This window comes from Pteropus alecto, unplaced genomic scaffold, assembly GCF_000325575.1.
Source record: "Pteropus alecto unplaced genomic scaffold, ASM32557v1 scaffold155, whole genome shotgun sequence".
NCBI classification, from domain to species: Eukaryota; Metazoa; Chordata; class Mammalia; order Chiroptera; family Pteropodidae; genus Pteropus; species Pteropus alecto.
The window spans coordinates 21,821,345-21,847,865 of NW_006438113.1; the positions used below are offsets into that span (position 1 = coordinate 21,821,345).

The window sequence follows — 26,521 nt, forward strand, 5'->3', positions numbered from 1 at the left end:
AGTGCGGCTTCAACCAAGGTGGGCCCTTTGGTGTCAGAAGTCGTGCTGTGCCTGAGGTTTCCTTGTGCTTGCTCCTCCCACACAAGAGCCAAGGCTTTCTGACTTTGTGGCATTTCTTATTGTCTGAGAAGCTGCTTAAAGGGGCCTAGAAGGAGTATTGTTGAGTCTGAGTTTAAGAGAAATGTAAATAACCTATTTTCTCTGTCTTCAGTTTGAAGATAATCAGCCTTAAGGCTCAGAGAGGAGTGGCGACAGTCCTGCCTTTGGAGAAATGCTGATTTCATTTTGTTCTGTTTTATTCTCTGCCAGAGACAAGATTAGGTTTTCCTCTGTGATAATGATAGTGACGACACTGTAGAGGTCAAGGCAATTGATTTTCACATGCTATCTCATACAGCCCTCACCGCTTCCTTATAAAGTGGATACTCATAGCCCCATTTTATGGAGGAGGAGCCTGAGACCAAGAGATATTAAGGCATTTGCCTGCTGTGGTACAAGTGAAAAAGGCTGAGCCAGAATTTGAACCTATAAATGTCTGATTATGACATAGCAGATGTGATTTCTGTACTGATCCAAGTGGTGTCTTTAGGCCCTGAAGTAGCCCCAGGCTGGCCTCTCTGGTCTGCTAGACCTGCTGGAGACAGCCGTGAGTCAAGGGCAAGGACATGGGTAGAAACTGTCTGCAGCAAGGTTGGCAGGGCATTCTGGTGGGAGCCTGGTGTTGCAGCTGTCTACGGAAAGTCTTTTCTGGAAGTAAACAGCAGAAAGAATTCAATTGCTAGTTATGTCAGCTGTCTTTGTGGGATCTTGTATACAGTGTAATCATAGGCCTGACTCAGTGTACTTCTGAGAATGATCTTTAGAAAGTTTTTTCTAAGGTAGCAGAGTCTAAATGAATCAACAACTATAGAGAAGATTGTGCTACGTAATTGTGCTTTAAAATATCCAATATACTAAATTTAGAACCATAGAGCCCCAAGAGGTTAATGGGACCCCAAAAGTAGGGTGATTCATTATCCAGTTGGATTCATGGGTACCTCTTACCACCCTTCTCACAAGTTGCCATCTCTTATTTGTTTGTTCTTACTTGACCTCAGGTCAGGTAAGACTCAACCTTGTCATTTCTCTGCTGATCAGGACATTCTCCCTCCTATTTGAGACTTTATTTCAATAAAGCTGCTTTAGGCAGACTAGAACAGTCAGTGACCCTGTCTCCCCCCACCAGACTGGTGACTGCCTGTCTCAGCATGAATGAGGCCAGCTATATTCCCATGCATATTTCAAAAGAGTAAAAAAATAAAAATAAAAAAGCAAAACAAAATGAAAGTAAATCATTCTTATTTGTGTGTGGAATGCACAGTGGCCCTTTGGGGTGAATATTCCACAGAGGCCAATGGGGAAAAATGGTATCAATAATTAACCTTCTCGAAGATACTTGATGTTTGGTAAACTTAAAACCACTTTATATCCCATTTACAGTGGGGAAGGTAAATGGTGATATTACTGTTATCAGAGGGCCAGTCAGAAATTTAATAGGATTATGTAGTGGGAATCGTTCACATATGACTAGTAAGACTAAGAATATTAAATTAGCATCTCCCTGAAAAGGTAACACATGGGAGAGCAACTCTTACATTTGGGGTGGCAGAGTTACAGTTTTATTCTGATTCTCAGAGATGTATGGAAACTTTCCTGAGGTGCACATACACATACACAAGACGGTTTGTGTCAGATTTTAGGAGGTTCCTAAGTCTCTTCCACAAGTTAGGAAGAGGAACCAGATATAAGGCTAGTGGGCAGCCTTCCTTATTAACTCAGGCTTGTCTTGTCTTTCCAATAGGTTGGCTACTTCTTGCAAAAACAGATCTGGTCTCTCTTCCTCTACCCCTAAGTAAACCTCTGTAGGACATCAAATACCTCGTTGTCTTCTTTTCCTCTTCTAGCCTCCATGCTGTGCTTTCACAGTTTAGCAGCATTCCAGAATATTCTATGCAACAATGTTGGCAATCAAGGATCTGATGTTAAGTTGCAGATCAGGAGGCATGTTAGGCCAGTTATGTCTGGTACTATTAGATTTAGTGTTTAGACTGGTCTGGTAATCTTTAAACTACAGTTATTTGTCATAACCATGGTGGTGTCATCCAGGGACATTTTAATAGAACTTTAAAAAACATCTTAAAATATTATAGGGATTATGAAATTGGATGAGTCGGTGAAATGAGATATCAGGCTAAAAACAGCTTTGAGTCAGGTAGCTCACATTCTTGATAACCTTACTCTTCCGTTTTATGTCAGTACGTGGCCAGGTTCAGGCATATCATGTCCAATAGGATCTTGATAGAGACATGATACTGTAACAGGACACGCCAGATCTAGGTCTGGCTCAAAGTGAGGAGAGAAGCCAGGCTAAATCTCGGCAGGTGTAAAATGCCGTCTTCTTGGAGCTGGGGAGAGAATGTTGTTAGAAGAATGAACAATTTGAAAAAGGGAAGACTCATCTTTCTGCAGCAAGGAGCAGTCGAGTGACAAATATCATGTGTCATTTAAGTGAGATTTAAAGGGGTAGTCTTCAGAGAATGTATGCATCCTTGTAGAAGTGATATTTTGGAACTGATTATGTAATGGGGTGGGCATTGATCTTTCCATGCATGCCAAGGAAAAATAACTTCATACCTTCATTTCTCAGAGTATGTTCTATCTTCAGCTCTTTCTAGAACAAGGAGCCTTTATCTGTGTGTGTGGATAAGCTTCAGGGAAGACTATGAATGTTTTTGCCTAAGTTTGAGTGTGTATATACTATATTGGTTTACAGAGGCTACTATAACAAATGAGCATAAACCTGTGGCATAAAACAACATAACTATATAATCTTATAGTTCTCTAAGATAGACATCCAACATGGGTCTCACTGGGCTAAAAAATCAGTGTCAGCAGAGGCCTGCCTGCCTTTCTGGAGGCTCTAGGGGAGAATAGATCCATTTTCTAGCCTTTTTTGTTTCTAAAAACTGCCTACATTCCTTGGCTCATGGATTCTCCCTTTTTAAAGCTCGCAACATTGTATCTCCCTGAGCATTCATTCATACATCTCCCTCTGACCAGGGCTGGGAAAGATTGTCTAATTTTAAGGATTCATGAGATTAGACCGACTCAGATAATGTATACAATCTTCCCATCTCAAGGCCCTTAACTTAATTACATCTGCAGAAATCCTTTTGTCATGTCAGGTAACATGGGGAGGGGGCAAGGAATGAGGACATGGATGGACATCTTTGGGGAGCATTATTTCGCCTACTACATATAAGTTTATTTTTTCAGAGAAAACTTCTAAAACAGTTATCAGAATCCCATGATACTCATGACCCCCCAAAAGCTTTGGAACCACTGTTTTAACCTCTTTCTACCTCCAAGTTTGCTTGCTCTTCTGAATTACCTCAACAGAGCCAACTTCACATGTCAGTAAAGCCCCCTACACCCTCTTTCTTTGCATCCCTCCTCTATTTGCCATGCCTCCCTTGCCCATTCATTTAATTTTTTTGGTAATGCGTGCCCCTCCTCAGAGATCTCAAATCTGTGTGTGTCTATGGTAGAAGTTTATTTGGCTTTAAGATGTTCTGATTCCATATTTTAAAATCAGAAGATTTTTGGCAATCTTTTGAAAAATCTGAAGATGAGATAACCGAGAGCCTACATTCTTGAAAGGCAACAATTAGCTGAAGCAAGCACTCCATTTTTTCCCATAATTTTCACCTAGATCTTCCCATTTATTTATGCCCTTTCCCTAGCGCCTACAAATACTTTATTTATAATTCCTGCTTCAATCCTTTTTTTCGCAGCAACTGCTCATCCTGGGGACTCTAGCTACCTGGAGCTGAGCCCTAATAAGGTGATGGCTGACAGTGTCTTAACGCCTCCTTTTCTGAGCTGGTGTGTTTACAATTTAATTTGGATTTTCAGTGCACATGAGTGGAAGAATTGCACATTACACTACTCTGGCATGCTCTTCAGTACCTGGAACTTTTCAAAACACTTAAAATTATAGAAGTACATTTAGAACAAGAATGAAACTTTAGTCATCATTTAATACAACATCTCATTTTCTGATTTGACATCCAGTGAAGCTGTGGTTTGCTTAAGCTCTCACTCCCCTTGTAATAGAACCAAGACAAACACCATCAGTCTGTTTAGAGCAGTCACTTGATGAATATTTATCAGTTTGATTGATTTTTATAGCTAAAGCCAGTGCCAATTCTATGAACAATTAGATATGACAAAGTAGAATTTATGAATGTAAGAGAATGCTAATGAATTAGGGTACTTCTTACCCAGCAAAGTAAATTTACTTTTGAGAGTGATTAACTCACTTGTGTTTAAAATTTTGTATTAAAATTTATGACTGCATTAAACCTTTAATGTCATTAAAGATCTTGTCTGCATAAACAGGCTATTCCATTGCATTGTGTTACCACTAAATTCGATGGTTACTTTGCTAATTAGAGTTCATTAGTCTCTTCATCTAGAAGTCTCCAGTTAAAGAGCCTTGAAGATTGGGGTATAGGTTAGGATAATGGCCTTCAATGGCTTTGACTATTTTTGTGACATTCCAGATGAAAGAAAAACTTCTGTTGCTCTATAGAAAGAGGAAGTTTTGTTGGCAGCTACTTTTCCATGGGGGATAAATCCTTTCATCTTTTATTTTTGAGATAAACGACTTGTGTGTGTATGTGTGTGTTTTAATAGCTAATTGTTTCTTATTTAATTTTTTTTCATAGAAGTAAGCAGAGTCTTAATGAGTTCTGCTAAAAAGAGAATGACTGTTAAGAGAGTGGGCACCAGAGATTGTTAATAATAGGGAAGACAAGATCTGCCATCTTGAACTGTACCAGAGCAGGAGCTGTGCATGTTGCCAGCATGTTTTGTCTTTTTTTTTTTTCTTCTCATTAGTGTTCTCTTAAGATTTCTTTTCTTTTTTTTCTTTTTTTTTTTTTTTTAATGAGGGCAAGGGACGCACAGGGGATGAGGTAGAGATAAAAAAAAAAAGCTTGTCTTGACAATGTTTCGAGACTCTTTGGTGTACAACTGGGTAATGAGAAGGTTCTAAAATAGCTTACTTTGGGTATATTGCATCGGAAGGAAGCCATAAATTGAGGACTCTTTTTCATCCTCTCATCTTGCCTCCACCTCCATGGGCACAAATCTGGTGAAATGGAAAGAACATTCAAATTAAGAAATGCAGTGTCTTATCTCATGTCTGTCAGGTGACCTTGGTCACTTCACCCAAAGCCTTAAGTCCTCTCCTCTAACAGGACTTTGGGTCAGCTGATATCTAAGGCCTTTTCTGACTCTTACAGTGAAAATGCTCAACGCTCTACATGTTTAAAGGATTAGACATGGAGAGACTTTAGCTTAATAATATAACCTCTTACAGTCATAGATAAAAATAATTCCTCCTTCTTGCTGTAGAGCATAAAAAAATTTCATGCCAAATCCATAAACTGCTGATTGAAAAAGAGCCCACACTTGATTATTCTGGGAATAAAACTCTTTTTTTTTTTTTTTTTTGAGTAGTCTGCCCCTTGGTCACTTGATAAATTGTTAGTACTTTCACTGAATGATGATTAGGTATAAAGCTAAAAGGGAAACTCAGACATTCTCTCATTGAAAAATAATAAAATAAGTAAAACATGGTTATATTGCTAAATACGAAAACTCCAAGGAAATAAAAATTTATTGTAATCTTACTACTCAGATATAACCACTGTCACCATCACGATATACATTTTTCTGTTGTTGTTATTGTTTTAATGTGGGCATGAAAAATAACTGTATCTGAAAGGAGCATCCTGATATAGTAGGGATTGAATCTGTTAGAAGGACTGTTATTTTAAGCCGGCCCCAGAGTATAAAGCCAGACATGAATGCATTCTGACTATACGATCTTTATACATAAGCTGAATAATAGACAAGTGGGTTAATTATCACAAGACTGGTGAGCTTATTTATGGTAAGGTGAACAAATTTGATTTTCCATAACAAATATTCTGTAAGAAACATGTTTTACAAATTTTGGTGTCATGGTAGCCCTGTGTTAGAAATAATATTTCTAGAAGATCGAACAAAAAAGTTTGTTCTTGACATCTCAACATCTTGGAAAACTTCTTGGCCTAACTTGGAGTAGGTGTAAGAGGGAAATGTAAGTAGTGATTATAGCAGAGTGTATATAAACTGAAATCTAATTTAGAATTTGGTCCAGCCAGTTAAGTGTTCAGTGTTCCTGAGGCCACGGGAATGAGGCTGTTCTTCAGCTTGTTCTTTATCTTCCCAACGAGGCAGTGGCTACTCCAGTGCTTCTGTCATTGTATTCATCAACAGGTGATTCTTTTTCAAGACTTATGTTAAATACCACACACACATATACACACACGTCATACATAGTGACACACACAGCTAGCTCCCACCTTTCCGCTTTCTCTATGTTTTTCTTTATCTTTAACCAATGCTAGGTAAAAACACTTTTTGGATTTTTTTCATATATATTCATATGTATGAATTTTTTCATATATATGAAATCTTAGAGACGCATTTCTAGATAACTTTTTTGTCTCCCTTAATATTGTATTTTTCTATATTAAGTATTCTAAAATATTAATGGCTGTGAAATGTTCCTTTCTGTGGATGTACTATCATTTTTTAGCTAATTCCAAATTATTAGTTATTTTGGTTACTTCTAGGATTTATATTTGTAGATAGTATAGTAAGAATCATTTAAAAATATTTTTATGTATATCCATTATAGTTTCCTGGGTTTGTGCTTAAGGGTAAAAGCTGTCAAGACATTGGATTTGAAATGGTTAAGCACTGGAGTAGCCACTGCCTCATTGGGAAGATAAAGAACAAGCTGAAGAATAGCCTCATTCCCGTGGCCTCAGGAACACTGAACACTTAGCCGGCTGGACCAAGTTCTAAATTAATGGAAAATATGAATTTTCCAGTTATTTGATCATGGAAGAAGATAGGAATATAAGGATAATTGATAACTTTGTGAGAACTAGATGGAAAGTCATGTGGCTGGATTTCTGTGTGTGATGAAATCACAGGGTAGTGGCTCTGGGTGGAATGTTTGAGACTATTTAGTCTAACCCCCTCCTCCCTATTTTCTGTTTCATCCACTAGTGCTCATAGTTTTCTGGTTCAGACTGTGAGGGCAAGGTATCTCTGGCTCTAACATTTCAAGAAGACATTTGGAAGTCATGTGGGATGTGGAGCAATTCTTGGTGGTGTGGGACTGGCCCACACATCTCAGGGGCCCTGGCAGCTTTGATGCTAGCCCACTGAATACTAGTAAGCACCCCCAGCCTCTGAACCAATCACGAATGTCCCCCAAATTTCCTAAGTGCTCCCTGGGGGACATACTACCACCTCTGGAGAAATGCCAATCTGAATGATGACTATTTAAAACTATATTTTATGAGAGTCTTTATTAACATGGGTACATATTCATGATCTATTTATACATGCAGGAACAATTTTATAACAGTAATACAAAGTGATTCTAATTTTGCTTACTGTATAACTAGATATAGAAACATGTACTGGAAAGATAAAAAACAATATTTTATTGGTGGTTACTTTCAGGTGGAATGATTATGGGTGATTTGAAAAATAATTTTTGTTTTTGCTTTCTAAAATTTCCCCATTGAGCTCCTATTAAGTTTTAAAATGAGGAAATTGTTTATAAATAAAAAAAAATAGTATATGCTGCTCAGGATATGGAACCATAATAAATTTGTTAAAATCTCTGCAATCATATTAAGTAATTTTATTTTCTATGGTTTTTTTTTTTTTTTTTTTCCGAACGATCTTAGTTTGCGGTAGACAGGACTATTAGGAGAGTGGCAGGAAAGAATGGATTTATGTTTAATTTTTCTTAACTGGAGGAAACTTAAAAGGCATTTTCAATGGTACCTGTGACTTTTACAGTTTGGGTCATTTGGGATCAGAAAGGAAATATTAAAGATGACTTTTATAGGATCTGATGATGCTTAAAACCAGAAGTGTGTCCCAGGCACCTCTTATTTGGAGTGTTTTATTTTTTGGATAAAGACAGAGCAAAGAAAGTTTCTTCTCATGCCCTTTGAGTAGAGCAAGCCTCTCAGGGACTGGTGTCTTACCAAGGTCTTACTGAGAGAGCCCCTATGACTCTGTAAATGCCAAGGATAAAGGAAATGCCAGGGCCCACTCAGATGGGGAGGAGGTCCAAGAGGAGAAAGGTCCAGAAGGTATGGAAGCAGGACTAAGGCCAGATTTCAGAGGCTTTGTATATAGTGCATTAAATTTAACACCAACACAAGTAAATAATTTTGGCTATACCCTTCCTATTCAATAAATCCAAACACACATAATAGAGCTCCTGGCATAAGCATGTGGAGGGCTAGTTCCCCTAGGGACAGGGAGGGTGTTGTCAGAAGTGGATTGGAGATGAAATGTGCTGGGCACAGGAAATTAGTACAGTGTCGAAGTGACTTGGGGACATAGGAAGAACTTGGAACTGATGGGAGGAGCGAATTAAGAACTTGTTTTAAGGTAACTACGAAAAAGGGTCTGATGTGCCAGGTCAGACTGGTGTGAGATGACAGTGTGGAGTGGGGGCGGGGCGGCCAGGCTCCTCTGATTTGCCTCTCTGATCAGTGCTGATCCAGGTGTTATTTATCTTGCACCAAGACCACGTTGGTAAGGACAACTTTCTGTTGAAGCCACATATAGCATTTGTTGTTGGCTTTGGAATGAAATAATAATGAAAATCCTAACTAATATATGTACTCCAGGAACAGCAGGAACAGAGGTGCGTGCGGTTTTTCAAGACATAGACAAAGGTCCATGAGGCTGGAGTATAGTGAATTGCAGAGTGAATGTGTCAGATGATGTCAGAAAGGTTGGCAGTGGCCAGACTGCACAGGGCCTGGTCACCAGGGCGTGGATTTCAGGTTTTGTCAAAGTAAAGAGAGAAGCCATTGGAGGTTATACAAAAGAGAATGACATGTTCAGATTTACATCTTTAAAAGACCACTCTAGGTAGTGTGTGTTGTTGGGAAATAGGGAGACATCTTGGAGGCTAATGCATCATCCATGTGGGAGGCGATGGTGGCAATGAAGATGGCAGGAATAGGACAGATGAAGCTAGAAGACTCATGATGTTTCTCTTTCGGAAGACCCATAATGTTTTCCTAAACCTTTACTAGTTACATATAGCATTTAGTCTTGTTTAACATTTATGCCTATTCAAGTCTTTTGTGCTTTTTTTTTTTTTAATGTCTCTTGTTTCTAGAGCCATCCTGATTCGTGATTTAAAAGTTAAAGTGTTGGAAGCCGAGTATCAGATGTAATATCACAATGCCCAGTGCAATGAGTATTTAATATTCATCAAATATTCAGCTGTCATTCAAATTATCCAGCCTCCCCCACCATTACTTGCAATTCCCTGTGCCCTTCACTGCATCTGTCCCGGAACTAAATCTTCATTCGTGTATTTGTTTTTTCTCTGTTTCTGACTATAAGCTCCAGAGAGACAGGGATTATGTCTACTTTGTTACACTGCTCACTTTCTTATATTAGGTTCCTCTAGAAAGCAGAGCCTCATAGCAGGCCTTGAGCACAGAGAGGTGACCCTGGGAAGCAGGAAATAGAGACAGAGGAAGAGCTGACAGCAGGTGACTGGAATTAGTCTCTTGGCACCCCTCTGAGGAACTACATAGAAAATTCTCAGTTGTAGCCATCTGAAAATTGGGCTGTAGTGTTTATCCACAAACTCCTTTCCAGGAGAGGTAACTCTCCCATACTTCCAGGCTGAGGGAGCGAGCTCTGCCTCGCAGAATCCTTCAGGTAGAAAAGTGAAGAGACTTGGCAGGTGCTTGAGGAGGGGTAATGCAAGTGAGCAAAGCTGTCCACAAAGCTAATGCATCTGCTACAACCACTCTGCCTCCTAGGCTGAGCACTGCCTGGCACAGGGAGCTGTTGTCTAATAACAATTTATCAAGTGAATGGAGTAAATGAGATGATGCAAGCAAAGTGCTTTGTATCCTGCTCAGCAAGCCAGGTGCTGCTATCATTATCATTAATAAAAGTGTATTATTAAGACCTTAGCTCCCACAAAACCCCCGTGCTCAATATCCATTCCCAAGCTCTTCCTTTCTGGGTCACAGGGTGTTTTGAACCTATACATGACTACACCACCTCCGTCCCTCGGCCAGTCTTCACGCTGGCCTCGTGGGTCTGACTCACTGCTCCCCCATTCTCTGGGCATTGGCATGGTTCTGGCTATTTCTGGGCTCTGTTCCAGCCCACCAAGGTGGGGAGTGGTATCTATTCCAGTGCAGCTGGGCTGCTTTGTGTTTGCAGTTTCTCACAGTGTCTCCAGGGACACAGCCCTTCCTTCTCCTGAAATGTGTCTACTGGAAGGCCTGGCCAGAAACACCCAGGTCACTCCTGTACTCACAGAAATCCCTCACCTGTGCCCTCGAGCCACTGGTCTCCTCCCAGGTTATTATACCTGGACCTTTTAGGATGTTTCCCAATTAGGAATCCCCTGGAGTGCTTATTAAATATACATTACTAGTCCACTGCTCTGGAAAGTCTGACTCAATAAATATGGGGCCCAGGAATATGTTTTTAATAATACTGGTTGATTCTAATCTTCAGAGAAGTGTAAGGTGGGAGGTGGGGATAGGACCCATGTTCTAGCTACTAGGGGGTTATGTTATTACGGTTCAGTGTTCTGCCTCTAGCTATGACATCCTTGTCCCCTCTGTGGGAGTTCATTGACCTGTACAAATATGTACATCGAATTGGAAAGTCAGTTCCTGAACATCTGTTGACTTTTAGTTCTGTTTTCTGTCAGTGGTCTCTTTGGGAGTCATTTGAAACTCTGCCTTGTTTTCTTTGTCTTTGAAGTTGGCTGCCCAATTTTTAACTTTTCTCCTTTAGCATAGAAATTTGGAAAAAGCCAGTAAGAGAATGTCTTTAATACAACTGAGACTCTCTAGAGAAATAAACTTTATATTTACTGGTATTGCGGGTTGTTATTGTTGCTAATACTATTACCGGGATTTATTGGCATCTTGTCTGTGTCTGCATATAGAGCTATTGTTTGTTCATAAAGAATGTTTTGCTCAGAGGTTTGTTCTCTTGGGATATACCTTTTGTCTTCAAGAGAGTTTCAGGAAATGACAGTTACACAGCCAGCCGACCGTCATCCGGGTATACATTAGCGCATCCCGTGTTGCTGTCTAACACAGAGGCTCAATCTAATGCCAGGGATTATCTGCAAATCTTAAGACGTGACCCATGGTAGGCACTGTTTAGCTTTAAGGTTCTGACTCTATATAAAGCACTCCAAAAAGTGTGTTTGATGCTCTCCTTTTACTCTTTCTGCCCAGGTTTTCTAACTCTAGGTTAGAAAGACACTTGTTAATCTTTAGCAGGTTTCCTCAGGGAGGGAATGCATCTCACTGTGATAATGAGAGTCATCCATCCTGCCAGTCATGGATCCATGCTATAGTTGGAGGAGGGAACATGAGTTTTATCATAATCATTGTACACACTCAGACATATACCAGAATTGGCAGCTGCCCTCAGGTGCCAGATGCCAGGATTAGCCCTAGTATAAAATGTGCAGCGAGAATCATATGGTCTCTGCCCCAGAGAGCTTACCATCATGAGAAAGAGACAAATCAAATAATTATACAAATATGCAATTAGGGCCTAAGATATGCTACACAGCAAATGTAGAAGATTGAAATACAGTAAGACATATAAAAAGGGAAACTGATTGGTCTGGTACCTAGTATCTAAAGGATGGATGAGTTAATTAGAAGAGAGAGTGGAGAGGGTAGAACCTTATGGGCACAGGAACAGCACATAGGCCTGAGGTGCAAAGGGACAAGGTACATTCAAGGAACCAAAAGAATGCCGATGTAGTGGATGCACAGAGAGGGAGAGAGATGAACTGAGGATAAAGATGTGGACAGATACTAAATCCTTCAGGATGTCATGGGATATTTTAAGAATTTTGATCTTTATTGTAAGTGCAGTGGATAGTGAAAAATAACGACAAGGTTGTCGTGTGGGGTTGGTTTGGGGAGGGTGGGGGAGAAGTGGGGAGACCTGGGAGGCAGTCCGGAAGACAGATTAAGGTGGCTTGGCCTAACGTGGTAGTGGCAGAGGTGGAGGGGAGAGGACAGATTCAAAAGTTACTTAGGATACCACATTGAAGGATGGTAATAAACTGGCTTTTGGGTTTGTGGGGGAGCAAGCGTCAGATAACTCTCAGATGTCTTCCATAAGCAATTGAGCAGATGGGGAGAAGGTTTTCACTGAGATAGGGAATACTTTCATCTCCTAATTTAATTATAGATAGTTGAAATCTTGGTATAAATAAAAAATCTTATGCTAAAATATTGTTTCTTCACAAATCATCACATCTGTGGTTTGATGTTATTCTTAGCCAAGACCAATGTCTTAATGCTTTGTTCTTTGTACTGTTTTGAATTCTAGTCCACCTCCCAGGGGAAGGCCACTGCAGGACGACCCTACAGCCTGGCTCAGCACATGCTTTAGGGTTCCAGCAATGTGGGAACACCAAAAATTTTTAGAAAAGCTGCACTTCAATTGGCTATCCATAGTTTTGCAGTCACAGAATCCAGGAAGAAGCTCTTTTAATATTAGCAAACAGTTTTATGTTTCTCTGTTGAAAAGCGATTTTATTTTGAATTATATCATAGTGGTGGCAGTCGTGGTGATGTGGTTATGGTGTGATGGTAGTGGCGGTGATGTGGCAGCAATAGAGAGGTGATGGGGAGGTGGCAATTGAGGTAGAGGGTTGAGTGAGTGTTGCTGGTAATGGGAGTGATAATAATGGTGGTAATAATAATGGTGGTGGCAATGCTTGTGGTAGTGATAATGGAGATAGTAGTGATGGTGGTGGTGATAATAATAATTGTGGTGGTGGTGGTCGTGGTGGTGCTGTTTGAAGGCATTGCACTTTGATCAGTACTGAGAGCCATAATTGGGCTCCGACGAATCCAGGCTGCGTTTCCCATTGCCTGGGCCTGGGCCCGAGGGGCAGGAGGCAGGCCTGTATTGAAGCTGGCAGAGTGCTCTTACTGGCTTCTGGTCGCTCTCTCCAGAAGCATGCATTTGATAGAGATGTGCTTGGTCTATTTCTCATTGTTGTTTCGGGTGAAGGGAGGCAAGAGAAGTGGAGGGAGTGTTTCAATGTGACCCAGTTTTTGTGCTTAGGCCGCCTTCCAGCCAGGATTGTAAATGGTTCAAGTAGTATCTTTAAAGATCTTTAAAAGAAAGGAATTTGAGACAGCTAGCTACTATTTCAGTTCTCTTTTCTTCTAGTGAGCAGCTTTTGTTTCTGTTTCTTCTTCTGCCATGACCTTTACCTTTTTCAGTCCAGTAACCTCTTATTTCTATGTTTTCATTCTCATTATCCCCAGATGCCTGAGATTTCCTAGCAGTGTGAGTGAGTTTGGACAGTCTGGCTGCACGTCCTATTCTCCTTGCCTTTCTTTCTTGTTCTTCCTCCGTTTTACTTAGCATCTGTTGCACCGTAGATCACTGGTTTATTTCTCTGAGTTTTCTCTCCTTCAAGAATAAATAAGTTCCATGAGGGTAAAGACTTTGTTTTATTCACTGTTTTATTCTCAACACCTGCAATAGCACCTGGCACAGAGTTGGTGCTTAATAATTGTTTAATGAATGGGTGAAGTTATTTAATTGCCCTAACTGTCCCCTATTATGGCCAATTATTATAATAAGGCTAATCTCATAGTTACCATGAAGATGAAATGAGATAAGTAAACTATCTTGCAGTCCAGCTTGTCACAATAAGGGCTGGCGAATTGTTAGGTTCTTCTTGACGTTCTTCTTTTCTGTGACTTCTTTCACTTGTGTATTTAGGGTGCTATTCTGCTTAGCTTTTTACCTCTCTAGTTATATTTTCATTTTCTTTCTTCTGCACCTTACCTGGCCAGTTTCAGAGACCTGCTTATTGGCCTTGATTAAGGATGTCCTAGCTTTTATCTCTTTCAACTTATTTATTCATAAGGCTTTAATTATTATTAATAATAAAGCATACATTAATTATCATCATTATGTAATTATATTATGGTATTATTTTTAGATATGATTATAGAATCCATGTGTTATTTTTAGTTATAGCTAACAGTAGTAAAAAGCATTTTTCATGAACTATCCTTCACATCATGAATTATCCTATGAAGTAACTGTTTTTATCTACACTTTACAGATGAGGAAACCAAGACTTAGAGAGGTTAATATCTTGTCTGTGGGCATACACATCCCCAGTAAGCGGTAGATCGAGAAGCCCTTCTTGGGTCTGGTTTTCTCTGTCTCTTTATTTATCAATTCATCCGAAAGACACATACTGCGTGTTTACCATATGGCTAGCACCATGCGAGGCTTCCACCACACAATGAGGGGGGAAAAAAACTGCAGAACCTGTGACCACCGTGTATCACTGTTATGGTCACCACTCTCCCTCAGCTGAACATACAGTAGATCTCCCTTTCTGGGGTGGGCCCTGCTCAGATCTTTTCACTTCCCTATTTTAGCCTAGCCTCAAGCTTCGAACATCCAAATCTAAATTCGTGAATTGCCTGCTCTTCCCCTCCTCGCCAAAATTACACATTTTTCTATCTCCAATAGAAAAATCACCTGTCATTTTTCTTGTCACATAGGCTCAAAACTTTGGAATAATTTTGATTATCCCCTCTCTTTCGTTCTATACTTTGAATCCACACCCAAGACCTCTTGATCGTTTTTGTTTTTGAAAATGTCTCTCTGTTCTATCTCTGCCTCCCCAGTTCCTCTCCGCCATTCTAATATCAGCTCCTGTGTGCTGATCCTTGACTAACTGAAATAACATCAAGGCTGGGTGTTAATTAGTTTTATCCTCTGTTTAAGATAAACAGAGGCTTACTGGATTGTAAGCCTCCTAAAGGCATAGATACTGCCTTTATCTCCCCAACACTGTACCAGGCACATAGGAGATATTCGGATAATTATTAAATTCAGGCACCTTTGATACTTAGACCACAGTTTTCTAACTTGATCTGGAGGTTTATCTGGAGATCGTGATTAATTTTCCTGGAAGATCATGTGAGTATATTACTTGTTGGCTGTTCCGTGCATCTCAATAATATATACTATATTTTAAAACCAAGTCTGAATCTGCTTTCTTCTGTTAATGTTTGCTACTTGTGTATTTGTTTTACCGTCTGCTGGTATCAAAGCCTTAGGGAAATTTATAGTTGAAAACTGGTAAGTATTCTTTCCATTAAAGAACACTGCTCTTCCATTTTTCTGGTGCTACCATAACTACAGGAACACAATTTGAGAACCACTGTAAGATATAAAGAAATTATGAGCCATTCAGAGATTTAGATGTTATTGGATAGGAGGGGTTAATTCCTATTCTCAAGAGGGTTTCTCCCATTTTTCGATAAAGAGCTGCTTTTTATTTTCTGCAGCCCTGAAATCACTGCATTTGTGGCTCAGGGACTTGATGGGCATAGGGTGGGTGTGCCCGCGGTTTTCTTCCTTACTTTATTTTTTTCTTCACTTGAATGATCTCTGCCTGAGCTCATGGTTGGGACGCAGCCTCTTCTCACACCCAGGGGTGGGGGAGGGGAGAAGGAGGGACATGCTGGCTTGTGCAGAGATGATAGACATCAGTGTGACCTTCACAATTTTATTTTACCATCTCCTTATTTTTCTCATTAGAAATAAATTGTATAGTCAGCAGTGCCTGTGGTCTGAAAGAACTCTGCATTCTTAAGAATATTTTGAAGTGAGGCTCGTGGCATTTCTAAATGTGCATCCTGACTTTTAGAAATCATTAATCTTGTTGACCATTCAAAGGACATGTATGCTTTCTTCAGAGTTCAAATCGAGGCAGATAATAACTGTAAATAATTATGTCCCAAAATAAATCTTTTTATAAATGACTTAACGCTGACTAAATCTTTTATCTATTAAGATAGCAGGCCTTTTTATAAGGATAATAACTATAATTGAATATGTTTATTATATAATGGCCTGCAAACTGCTGCAGAAAAACTTGAATGTTATGTAATAGATGCCATTGGACCACAGCATTTGACAAATCATCTGCCAGTAACGGAGTTTTTGGTTGTTGTTTTTGTTTTTAAACTAAAAAAATGATTTGGAGTAGATTTGCCTTTTTTAAGTTTTTTTTGTTCTGTTGGGATCTCTATAGTGGCAAAGCCAGCTTCACCACGTTATCCAGCAATTGCTATAACATTTATTGTGTTAGTTAAGAGGATGAAATTTCAAAAGCTCTCTTCAGTGAACAAATGGCGTCATTATATAACCAGTGTATCAGATCACATTCATTCATTCAAAAAAGCTTTTTTTTTGGATGAATGAAAAAAATACTGAATTTTAACTGAGGGTTTAGCAATGTAGAAAATGGATATAATCGGTGGATTTCTTGGAGCTTACATTTTAATGTGGAAATGTAAATAAACAATATAATTTCTGATAGTGATAAGCACTCAGAAGAAAATCTAAAGACAGTGTGATGGAGAGTGAAGAAGATGGTTACTTATAGTTAGGAAGATCAGGAAGGCCTCTTTACGGGGAGCTAAGCTGATGCTTACATGCAGAGAAGAGTCAGCTTTATGAAGACATGGTGGAAGAGCTGTCTAGAACAGCAAATGTGAAGGTTTGACCAGGCAACGAGCATTATGTGTTGAAACAGAAAGCCAGGGCAGATGGAGTGTAGGTGACAAGGGTGAGAGAGAAAGAAGGTGGGGCCAGGAAGGCGGTCAGGATCCAAACACTGTAATGTGTTGCAGACCATTGTAAAGTCTGGATTTTATTCTAGGAACAGTGGGACACCAATGAAGGTTTTTACGAGGGGTACAACTAGATCTGTAGCTGCCAGCTTCAAATATGCCTTGTTCAAGAATTTTTTTAAATTGAAATAATTTTTATTTGTATTTTGTAGACTAGACCAGAAGCCTGCCATTTTGCCAAAGGATGCTTTTGAAACTCGGCAGGATGAGGTAGGTGCAGTCATTGCTGGTTGTATGAACATGAATTAGCCAATGATGAACTTTATTATTCTTTTTCTGGTACTAGGAATCCTTTCTGATTAAAAGTTTAAGTATTTTTGCCCTTAAGTGAACTTGTTTTCCTTATAGTTCTTTGGGTAATGTTTTCCTCGCTTTGGAACAAATACATTTAAAATGTTATTTGCGAGATTGCTCACTATGTCTTGGACTTAAACCAAGTGCAGCAGTCATTTCGTTACACTCTTTTCAACTTTGCTTCAGGACTGTATAACCATGGCTATAACAGTTACATTTGTAAAATTTTCTCTTAATTTTTTCCCCTCTCCCCCTCCGCTTCTCTCCTTCTCCCCCTTCTCCCCCTCTCCCCCCCTACTTCCCCTTTCCCTCTCCCCCTTTCCCCCTCTCCCCCTCTCCTTCCCCTTCCCCTCTCCCACTCTCCCTCTTTCCCCCTTTCCCCCTCTCCCCCTCTTTTGTTTTCCCAACAGCTTTTGCAGGCTCAAATATAATCATGCTTACTATTTATACATGGAGCATGAGATAATGTGGCGTATGCTTTGAGACACTGAAATCATATTTTCCAATCCAAATGTGAACTGGACATCACAATGTTAATAAGCTTGTTTTAGATTTTCTTTGAAATATGTAATTTAATTATTCTGTTGGAAATTAGTATAATACAATAAGGATTCATATTATGAATGCCTTGGCTTAAAACATTAGTTGGGAATACTCTGTCTAGTTTCTCTTGTCCACATTGTATAATTAAGGAGCAGTGGGTAGTATATCTGATTAAGATCATAGCGAAAAAAGGAAAAGCCTTGACACTCAGATGCCAGGAAGAGAAATGATGGGCTTCAGGCAAATTGTCATTCGAAGATGTATCTCTTTTCCCTCGCCGAAAAAGTAATTAACTGAATTTAGGCGATTTTCTTTTTTACTGTAGAATTTGTCAGAAATGAATAGCCAAAGGTAAACAAGCTGCCTGATTAAATCAAGTTAAATAAATAACTAAAGTTCCGGAAAATGTTCTAAAGATAATATAGAACACTCCTTGTTACTTCTTTGTGTATAGAGACAGCCTTCAAATTCCACAATCTCACTCATGTTAACAATAGTGAAAAAGAATTTAGGAGAAAAGAGGCAAGAGGCTGAATCAATGAATGCAATCGGTTGCCCCACTGTGAACAAGCAAATGCTGGTTGTAAGGAAGCACTTGATTTGTTTTGACATAAGTGTCTAGAAAAATGAGGTGATTGTAAGAGTTAACTTGGGATAGGTTTCAAATATTTTGTAGAAACTCTGGTATGTGAGCTGGAAACTCATGAGATTACTTGAGCATTCTCGAATCACAGCTGTACAAAGCTCTATTTGAAAATCTGCTTTTCTGTATTCTTTCACTATATTGTATTTGTAAATTATATGATATGTGGCAGCTCACTGCTCTGGTATTACATGGATGCAAAGAATGCTGAATGAAGATGTGTGTCCAAAAGAGTTCGTAGGACCATATTTTAAATGTGCACTCTTCCATGAAAAGGGGGTGCTGCAGATACAGACAGGTTGATAATAGTGAATGTGTGCTCAAAGTGGTTGTTCCAACTGGATAAATTGTGAATACAGATCTACATCCTTTCATGCAGTTTTTGTTGTGACTAAAATTTGGGGGCCAGAGGAAACACTTGAGAGGGAAGTATATTGGGTCCAAGGTCATGATGTGTTCAGATGCATCAATGGAGACATTCTATAGAGCAGGAATATATTTAACTGCGTCATTCCCAGTGTTCCCCAAACTTACGGGACACCACACTCTTTTATGAAAGAACCTTGTAATAATAACATTTCTTTAGGCAACAGAGTTTCTTGAGCCTCACGAGAAGCATGGTCCATAAATATTTTTCTGATATTTCTATGGACCCTAAAGTTGTATATAAATAATAACATTTTAGAATGCTATGTATGTATGCTATGTATGTACTTTGTATTTTCTCCAAATTTCACTTTGGTATTTTGCTTCTACCTTTTGAATTTCCGATTTCCACTTGCTTTGTCACAGATAGATGAGGCTCAGCTTAGTTTGGTTCCAGAGCTGGTACTTGACCCAAGGTCTCTCTCCTATACACAGTAAGGTTGACACGTGGTATGACATATCTACATATGAGCATCTGTCTCTTTGTGTGTCCCCCATACTTTCCCAGTGAACTGAAAAACTCTTTTCTTGTCTTCACTTTGGCGTGTGTATAGATTTGATTCCTGCCATTCTCACATTTTTTCTGCCAGTCTCAAGCTCCCAGTTTTTGACCTTGGGTCTCTTGATAGGACTTGTGGCTCCACTCCATGAGTTTTGGTGTTTCTGGGACTATGCTATAGGAGTTAGTTTCTGAAAATCTGATTAAGTCTTCCTTCTGCCATTGACTTGAGCTGTCAGACTCTGCCTCTGTGAGGTATCAGGAGATCCATTAGGGTCTCCTGGGTCCTGATCTGTTAATATCTCATCTACCTTAATCCTTGGTTTTAGTTATTCTCCCATGTCCATGTAATTGATAAGCATTCAATTGATCAAAAGTGGTTGAAGGACAAATGAAAAAAACAATATTATTTTCCCTCTCAACATCCTAGTAGATTCCGTTCCTGGCTTCAGTTTCAATTGAGAAAAATAACAGATTTGTAAAGAAACCTAACAGATCTCCCATTTCCTAAGAAAACGTGCCATAGTAGGTCCTCAAACTATTTTTTCTAGTTCCCAGACTGCATTTCATAAAGCATCACATCAACTTCTTTTAGTTTTTCATTTGTAAAATTGGGATGGGAGGTTTCGAATTGGGTTAACTCTAGGAGTCCTTTCAGTTTTAACACTCATTGATTCCAGTTTTCCCTCCCATTTTCCTAGTGCTTTTAGAATTTAGTTATAGGTTCCCATCAAGCATGGAATGAGGCAGATTACCCCAGAGTGACTCAGGGGTAAAGCCTCCTCAAGGACAACCACCTGAGGCCTGGCTTGGGGAGTGAAAACTAAATAGCACTATAAAAGTGACATATGTGCTTAATGTAATTATCAGTCTTACATGAGAAAGGCTACCGGATCACAGGTGAAGACTGAAGCTGACTGAGGATCTGCAATAGTACAGTCCTCTTAAGGAACGGACTGAAGCTCTGGATCAATTTGGACCTTCTGTCTCGTTCTGTCCTTATGCTTGCACAATCCAATTCTTGTCATCATCCTACAGAAGGAAATGGTCACCTTAAAAAATGCCCATGAACTCTGTGCTCAGAAAAAATGCTTTATTATCTGATAGATATTTTGAAAGTATTCTGCACTTAACATTGAATAAAGCAAGTTTCTGCTGAGTGAATAAGAGTTTGTTTCCATTTCACTTTTTACCTGGAGTTCCAAAAGTCCTAGAGTAAGGTTAGCTACAAGGCAACTGGCCCTAAGAGAAAAATTTGTCTTTGGTTGCTCTTCCATAGATTTCTTATTTCCCTTCCCTTTGAGGATTGTTGGCTTTGAAACTGTCTTGTGCTGGCATAAATCAATCTACAGTTGATCCTCTCCATGTCTAAGGAGCCAGTTTATAAATCAAAAAAAAAAAAAAAATCTTGTCATGGGTTAAGTTTATCCAAGAGAGTTATGTCAAGCACAAAGAAGCAGATATCCAATGTTGGAATGGAAAAATGAATAAATGCTGCATCAGTCTTTTTCCCACAATAAGCCCTACAACTCTAATGTGAGGATTTCAAGGTGGCAAAGTATTAAGGGGTAGTCGAGGGAAATACTTCTGGCTTTATTTTTTGGTGTGTGTCCCTAGATCAAACTGTGGTGATATGGTTCTCATTAGGTAAGGAATCTAAGTGAGACAATTGATTGTTAGAACATAGAGGAATCTAGAAACTTACTATAAGAGGATAGAATAAGTTCACTTACAGGGTAGGATGAAAGAGATGGCAGGGATGGAGGTTGTTCTTAGAAGTTTTGAGACCCTGAAAGTTTATGGCAACCTTCTGAGATGGCCAGCCATAGTTAAGTGGAAGTGGTATGATAATTGAAGGGGCTGAGGAATTACAGGGCCAGATGTTAGCACGTTTATTCGCCTGACGTTGAAGTAACTCAATCTGAAAGGGGCCACTGATGGAGAGGAAGAAACCCGCCCAAATGGAAGTGACTGAATTGTATACATTCAGATCATGGAATAGGAAGAAAGACATTGCCTTTTATAGAGGAGAAGAAATGGATGGAATTAGCAGTGAGGATCAAAAGGGTAATGCTAATCTATTTTTTCTACCCTGCTTCCCCCTTTCTAACTGTGAGACGGAGGGTAGGAATAGGAATGGTTTCTGAAGGTGGGGAAAATTTTAGTCCTGTTGTTCCTTCATGAGAAGAGTTGATACAGAAACACTGGCTATGCTATTTCACCTGGTAACCAATAACTACCTAACACATCTGAAAGAGGCCAACACTCACAAGTTCTTTGATATCATGTTGTGCTCCTTTTACAAATACTTAGAAAAAGAGGATAATAGCATCTTTATAATGAAATGAATAATCTGAAGTACAACTCTATTCTGAAGACTCCATTATGAGTCCTTTTTAGATTACAGAATAAAGTCAAAATATTTTAGGTGTTAATTGGCACTTCAGGGCATCCTAGAGATGTGTTCTACCCCTAAGGGCGTTTTGACTTTACCAAAAATAGCTGGGACATTTTCAGATTTGTGTGTGGCATCACTCTCATTGATTGGTGAAGAGCTAGAGAAAAAGGTGCTCAGAGTAAGACTGGATTTAGTTTTGTGTTATACTGTATTCTGACTGAGGCTCTACCATAAAGGATCAAAACCTTTAGGCATATAATTGAAATTTTCAGCAAAAGTCTATAGTATAGGAAACAAACGTAATAAATTATTAGCATGCAACAAATGCTTAATGGTGACTCACTACCAATAACAAAACATTAAACCATGAATTTGTAATCACAGTTATTCTCTGAAGGGGACATCTGTTTATCTTATTTAGCTGGCTATGAAAGAGATCTGCCCAAAATCAATATGAAAGATTCATCTTTCCTTCAAATGCTAGTTGCCCCTTATTTGTTGAATTATGCCAGTCAAAATAATTTCACATTGGCCTGAACACTGAACATATCTTCCTCTTTAAAGTTTATGAGGAATCTTTTAACACTTTAATTTTATTAAAAGTACACCAATTTGCACAGTTGCAGTGCCCCTTTTTGAGCCTATGTGCACGTTTATGTGTGTGTCTACATGTGAAGGATATGATTGTCTTTTTTACCATCCATCGTTTTAGCATATAGTTATTTGGGCAGCAAGCCATTATCACGCTTACTGTTTTGTTAGAGATGAATTTCTACCTCCAAATAGTTTTCATTTAAAAAAAATAGTCCAGCAAGAGTCTCTTTAAGTCCTTTGATACAAAATGATATTATTTCTGTAGAAGTAGACAGCTGTATTTTTCTACTGAAATGCAAACCCTCTCCATAGGGTTGAGCCTTAATTCAGGATTGATTGAAGACTTTTTCTTCCAGGCACCTGGCTTTTTTTTTTTTTTCCTTCAGTTCAACCTGGCTTTACTAATAACAGGATTTTATTGATTCACACAGCTGAAACTTTAGGATCAAGATGGGCTCCATGCATGGCTAGATTTAGAGATTAAAGACTTTTCATCCAGATGCCATCTCTTTCTATCTCTTGACTCTGCCTTTCTATATGGACTTTATCTTTAGATCAACCCCTCACTAGGGACACATTATTTGTACAGTTGGTAACTCCAGAGTACATTAGTTTTCTACTGAGTAACAAATTACCAAAAAGGGCTACTCATTTATCAATTTACAGTTACATAGATCATAAATTTGAGTGGACTCAATTGGATTCTCTGTTCAAGGTCTCACAAAAACTGAAATTAACTGAAATTAGCTACAGTGGACTCTTATCTAGTGATTCTGGAGAAGAGTCCATGTCCAAGCTTATTCAGGTTGCCTGAATTTACTTCCTTGCAGTTGAAGGACTGTGATCTCTGTATCCTTGCTGGTCATCAGCTGAAGGCAGCTCTCAGCTTCTAGAGGCTGCCCACATTCCTCTTCACATGGACCCCTTCATCTTTGAGCCAGCAACACTAAATCTCTCTGAATCTCTCTGATGTTGTCTTTTGCCACTAGCTGGAAGAAACCCTCTGCTCTTAAAGGGCTCAACTTATTGAGTTAGGCCAATTCAGATCTTCTCTGTTCTTGGTCAGTTGGGTTAGGACTCTAATAACATCTGCAAAATCCTATCATAACAGCACTTAGATTAGTGTTTGATTGAATAACTTGGGGCTAGGAATCTTGGGGCTATCTTTTGGATTCTGCCTATCACACAGTGAGAAAAGTCTTTCTTTCTAACTCTGAGTCCCATTTATATTGCTTGGGGGCATGTAGCCCATTCTCGACCTAGTCATTATGATCTTGGCATTTGGAATAAGCTGGTTGGCTAGACCATACTTCCCACTTTAGATCCGGGAGGGCTGTTATCAGAAGATGGGTCAGTGGATGTTGAGCTGCATAATAGTGGTCTCTGGAAGCATAATATCTAAGGTAGTTTTCCTCTGTGCTGGTCCGTTGCAGGATGCCATTTGGCATTTTTCTAGTATAGCTTTCTGAGCTGAGATAATGTGACTTTGCCTCCCTAGCAATATTTCTTCCTCAGCTGAAAGCTGGAATGGTATCCTATGATTCATTTAGTTTCAGCCAAGTTTTCTTGTCACTATCAGTGAGGATGTCCTTTGGCCAATATGGTGATGGTGTGAACCCTGGTTTTAATTCCCAATTGAATGAACTACAGAGCAAAGAAACTCGGAACTGTTTCCAGACCTAGTTTATTCTGTGCTGCCATTCAGACGCAACTATCCAGTCTGCCTTCTCGTTTCCAGGGGAATCGGTTCTGTAGTCTTCACCCTCCAGGGAATCTTTAGAGTAGTGTTGGCAGAAAAGGCAGAAGCCATGCCAGCAGCTACCCATATTCTTTCTTGCCTGAGAATTAACTTGGAAGAACTTGAGAGGTATTGTACTGAGCAGAGAAGTTGTGGCAAGACTTCTCATAGGTGACCCACCTGTGTTTGCCTCTCGCCTATGAGCCTTCCCCATCTCCCACACTCACTGCAGCTTTGTCCTCTTGGCCCCTGCTGCTTTTTTTTTTTTTTTTTTCCTGGTATGGCATCTCAATCCTTTTCCTTGTTGCTCTTTCATTTACTCCTCTTCACACAACTATTTTCCTGCTCTCTCATGGAAGGCTGGAGGGAGCTGCACCTAGTTCAGTGACTCCCAGGTGTCAGTCTGTGTTGTAGCTAAAGGAGAAAAATTAGAACAATGCAGTTAGTTTTCTATAAGGTTAAAGGTTATAAACAACTCTTTAATTTAGGAATTATTCTTAATTTTATTTTGTAATAACATGATGGGAAGGGTTGCCCCCTACACGTTCTCACTTGGTAAAATATGAAGCTAACAGTTTTTATGATATATTCTACTCCCTCCACCCTTGTCAACTTTAAAATATATATATTTCTGCTGGTCCTAGACCACAGTTTTTCCTGAAAACTGTGACTTTTTGGATATTTTTTCTAAGGAGTAATTTTTTCTTTCAACAGTAGTTACTGAGAAGTAAATTTGTACCCAGCTCCAGGTTCGGTACTGGGGCAGGGTGTGGGGGCTGCAGTAGAAGAATTAAATTTGTCATCTGCACTTTTCAGAGATTTAAAGTGACAGACATCAACTCAATATCCTAGAGTCTGCCCTTGCTAGTGCTGGTATCTTTTACTCTTTTTTGGAAATTGTCGGTTTTCTTAGAGCTATAAAAGTCAGATTTTAAGGAAGTCAAAAGCTTAATTTTCATGTTTCTAACAAAATAGTAGTATATGAAGAAATGGCTAATGTTTTTCAGTGTGAGCCACCATCTTTAGAGACATTAGTAGGTAATTTGTTTCATATGGCATGTGACTTTATGATTCCTAGTGGGTTGGTTATTAATTTCTAATGTTTATTATTGAATTTAGAAATTAAAGCAGTCTCACCTGGAAAAGTAAAGGGCCTACACACCAGCATAATTAGATGGTTTGCCCACAGACACAGAAAGAGCCAGTGGTAGATTTGCAATTAAAAGCCCCAGTGGGCCCTCTACTATGCACACATCTTTCTGAACGTAGTTTTTAAGCAGAATATTTTTCAGGGCTAAAAGAAATTGGAACTTAAGAAGCCATAAGTAATAGCTATAGGGCTACAACATGGACGAGATTTGAGGACTTAGTCTCTGGGATATAACGGATGTTCTGGAAAAAATGATTTGTTAGGGGTTTGTCTATCTTAACACCTGTGCTTTTGGATAGTTTAAGTACTAGAAACTCCTAGGAGAAACTATTGAAGACCATTCTATGAGTTGAAAATGAGACATATTCTATTTTTGGAAAGCCAATGTGTTATCCAGAAAAGCTCAAAGTCCTAAATTAAAATGTGAGTTTATAAAACGATTTTTCTCTCTCAAACATCTTATTTTTATTGTTTATTTGATAAAGTGAACATAATGAGAACATCACAATGAAGTAAAACTAAGTACAAGACTCCCCCCATCCCAGGTGGAAATCATCTGACTGGAAGGAAATTTGGTTTTGGTTATAGTGTGTTGTGGTGGTATTGTCCTTGCTTAAAAAGAAGTGCTGCTAGCACCAGAATAAGACCTGGATCTTCTTATCAACATAGAGCTACTCAAAGTGAATGGTTTGTTCTCTTACATTGAGTTTCTCCATTGGGTATTTCGGGACAGTGAAGGCTGACCATCCCAAGCAGAGGAAGCCAGAATGGGCTGAGCTAAGGTGTGTCATCCTTCAGTTAGACTTGGCCGCAAACACGATGAGACAAAGCAACACAGGCCCCACTAGGATTAGCCAAAAGCCCATTGTCCCTAGGGACACGGCGAATTTGGTGTTTTCTTGTGGCCGTCACCATTGGAAGAAGTCCTACTTTTTTTGGCAAGAATATCCAGAGTACAGCAGCAGCAGGGCAGGAGGAAATATTGCCTCGCTTCCAAGCACTTCACGCTTTTTATTTCTTGGTTCAGGGCTTCAGCTCTCAAGAAGAGGCCAGGGCAGGAGGCTAATGAAGGTGTCACAGAGCTGGGGATCAGAGAAAAACTATTGTTCCCAGTGCAGATGGAGCTCGGCAGGCAAACAAGGCAGCATTTAGAGTGGGTCAAGGCCATAGAAAATAGGGAAATATTTCTAAAAGTGTGGACCTTAGACTTTCTGCATCTAAATGACCCTGCCCCGGTCCACAGAATTGAGGTCTCTGAGGTGCTTCCTCCCTGGGAGTACACATCTTTAATAAACTGCTAAGTGATTTGTAAGTGTTTTAAAGTTTCTGAACCAG

At 39.4% G+C, this 26,521-nt stretch overlaps 1 protein-coding gene across 1 annotated transcript in view; it reads left to right on the plus strand.

Moving 5' to 3' along the window:
* The window catches only part of FAM13C (family with sequence similarity 13 member C), a 118,086-nt gene that overhangs the window by 46,683 nt on the left and 44,882 nt on the right, over positions 1-26,521 (plus strand). Inside the window, exons 5-6 of the mRNA XM_015592184.2 lie at positions 3-18; positions 17,054-17,111. Of these exons, the coding sequence (XP_015447670.1) occupies positions 3-18; positions 17,054-17,111 (74 nt within the window). The remainder of the gene's footprint in view (positions 1-2; positions 19-17,053; positions 17,112-26,521) is intronic.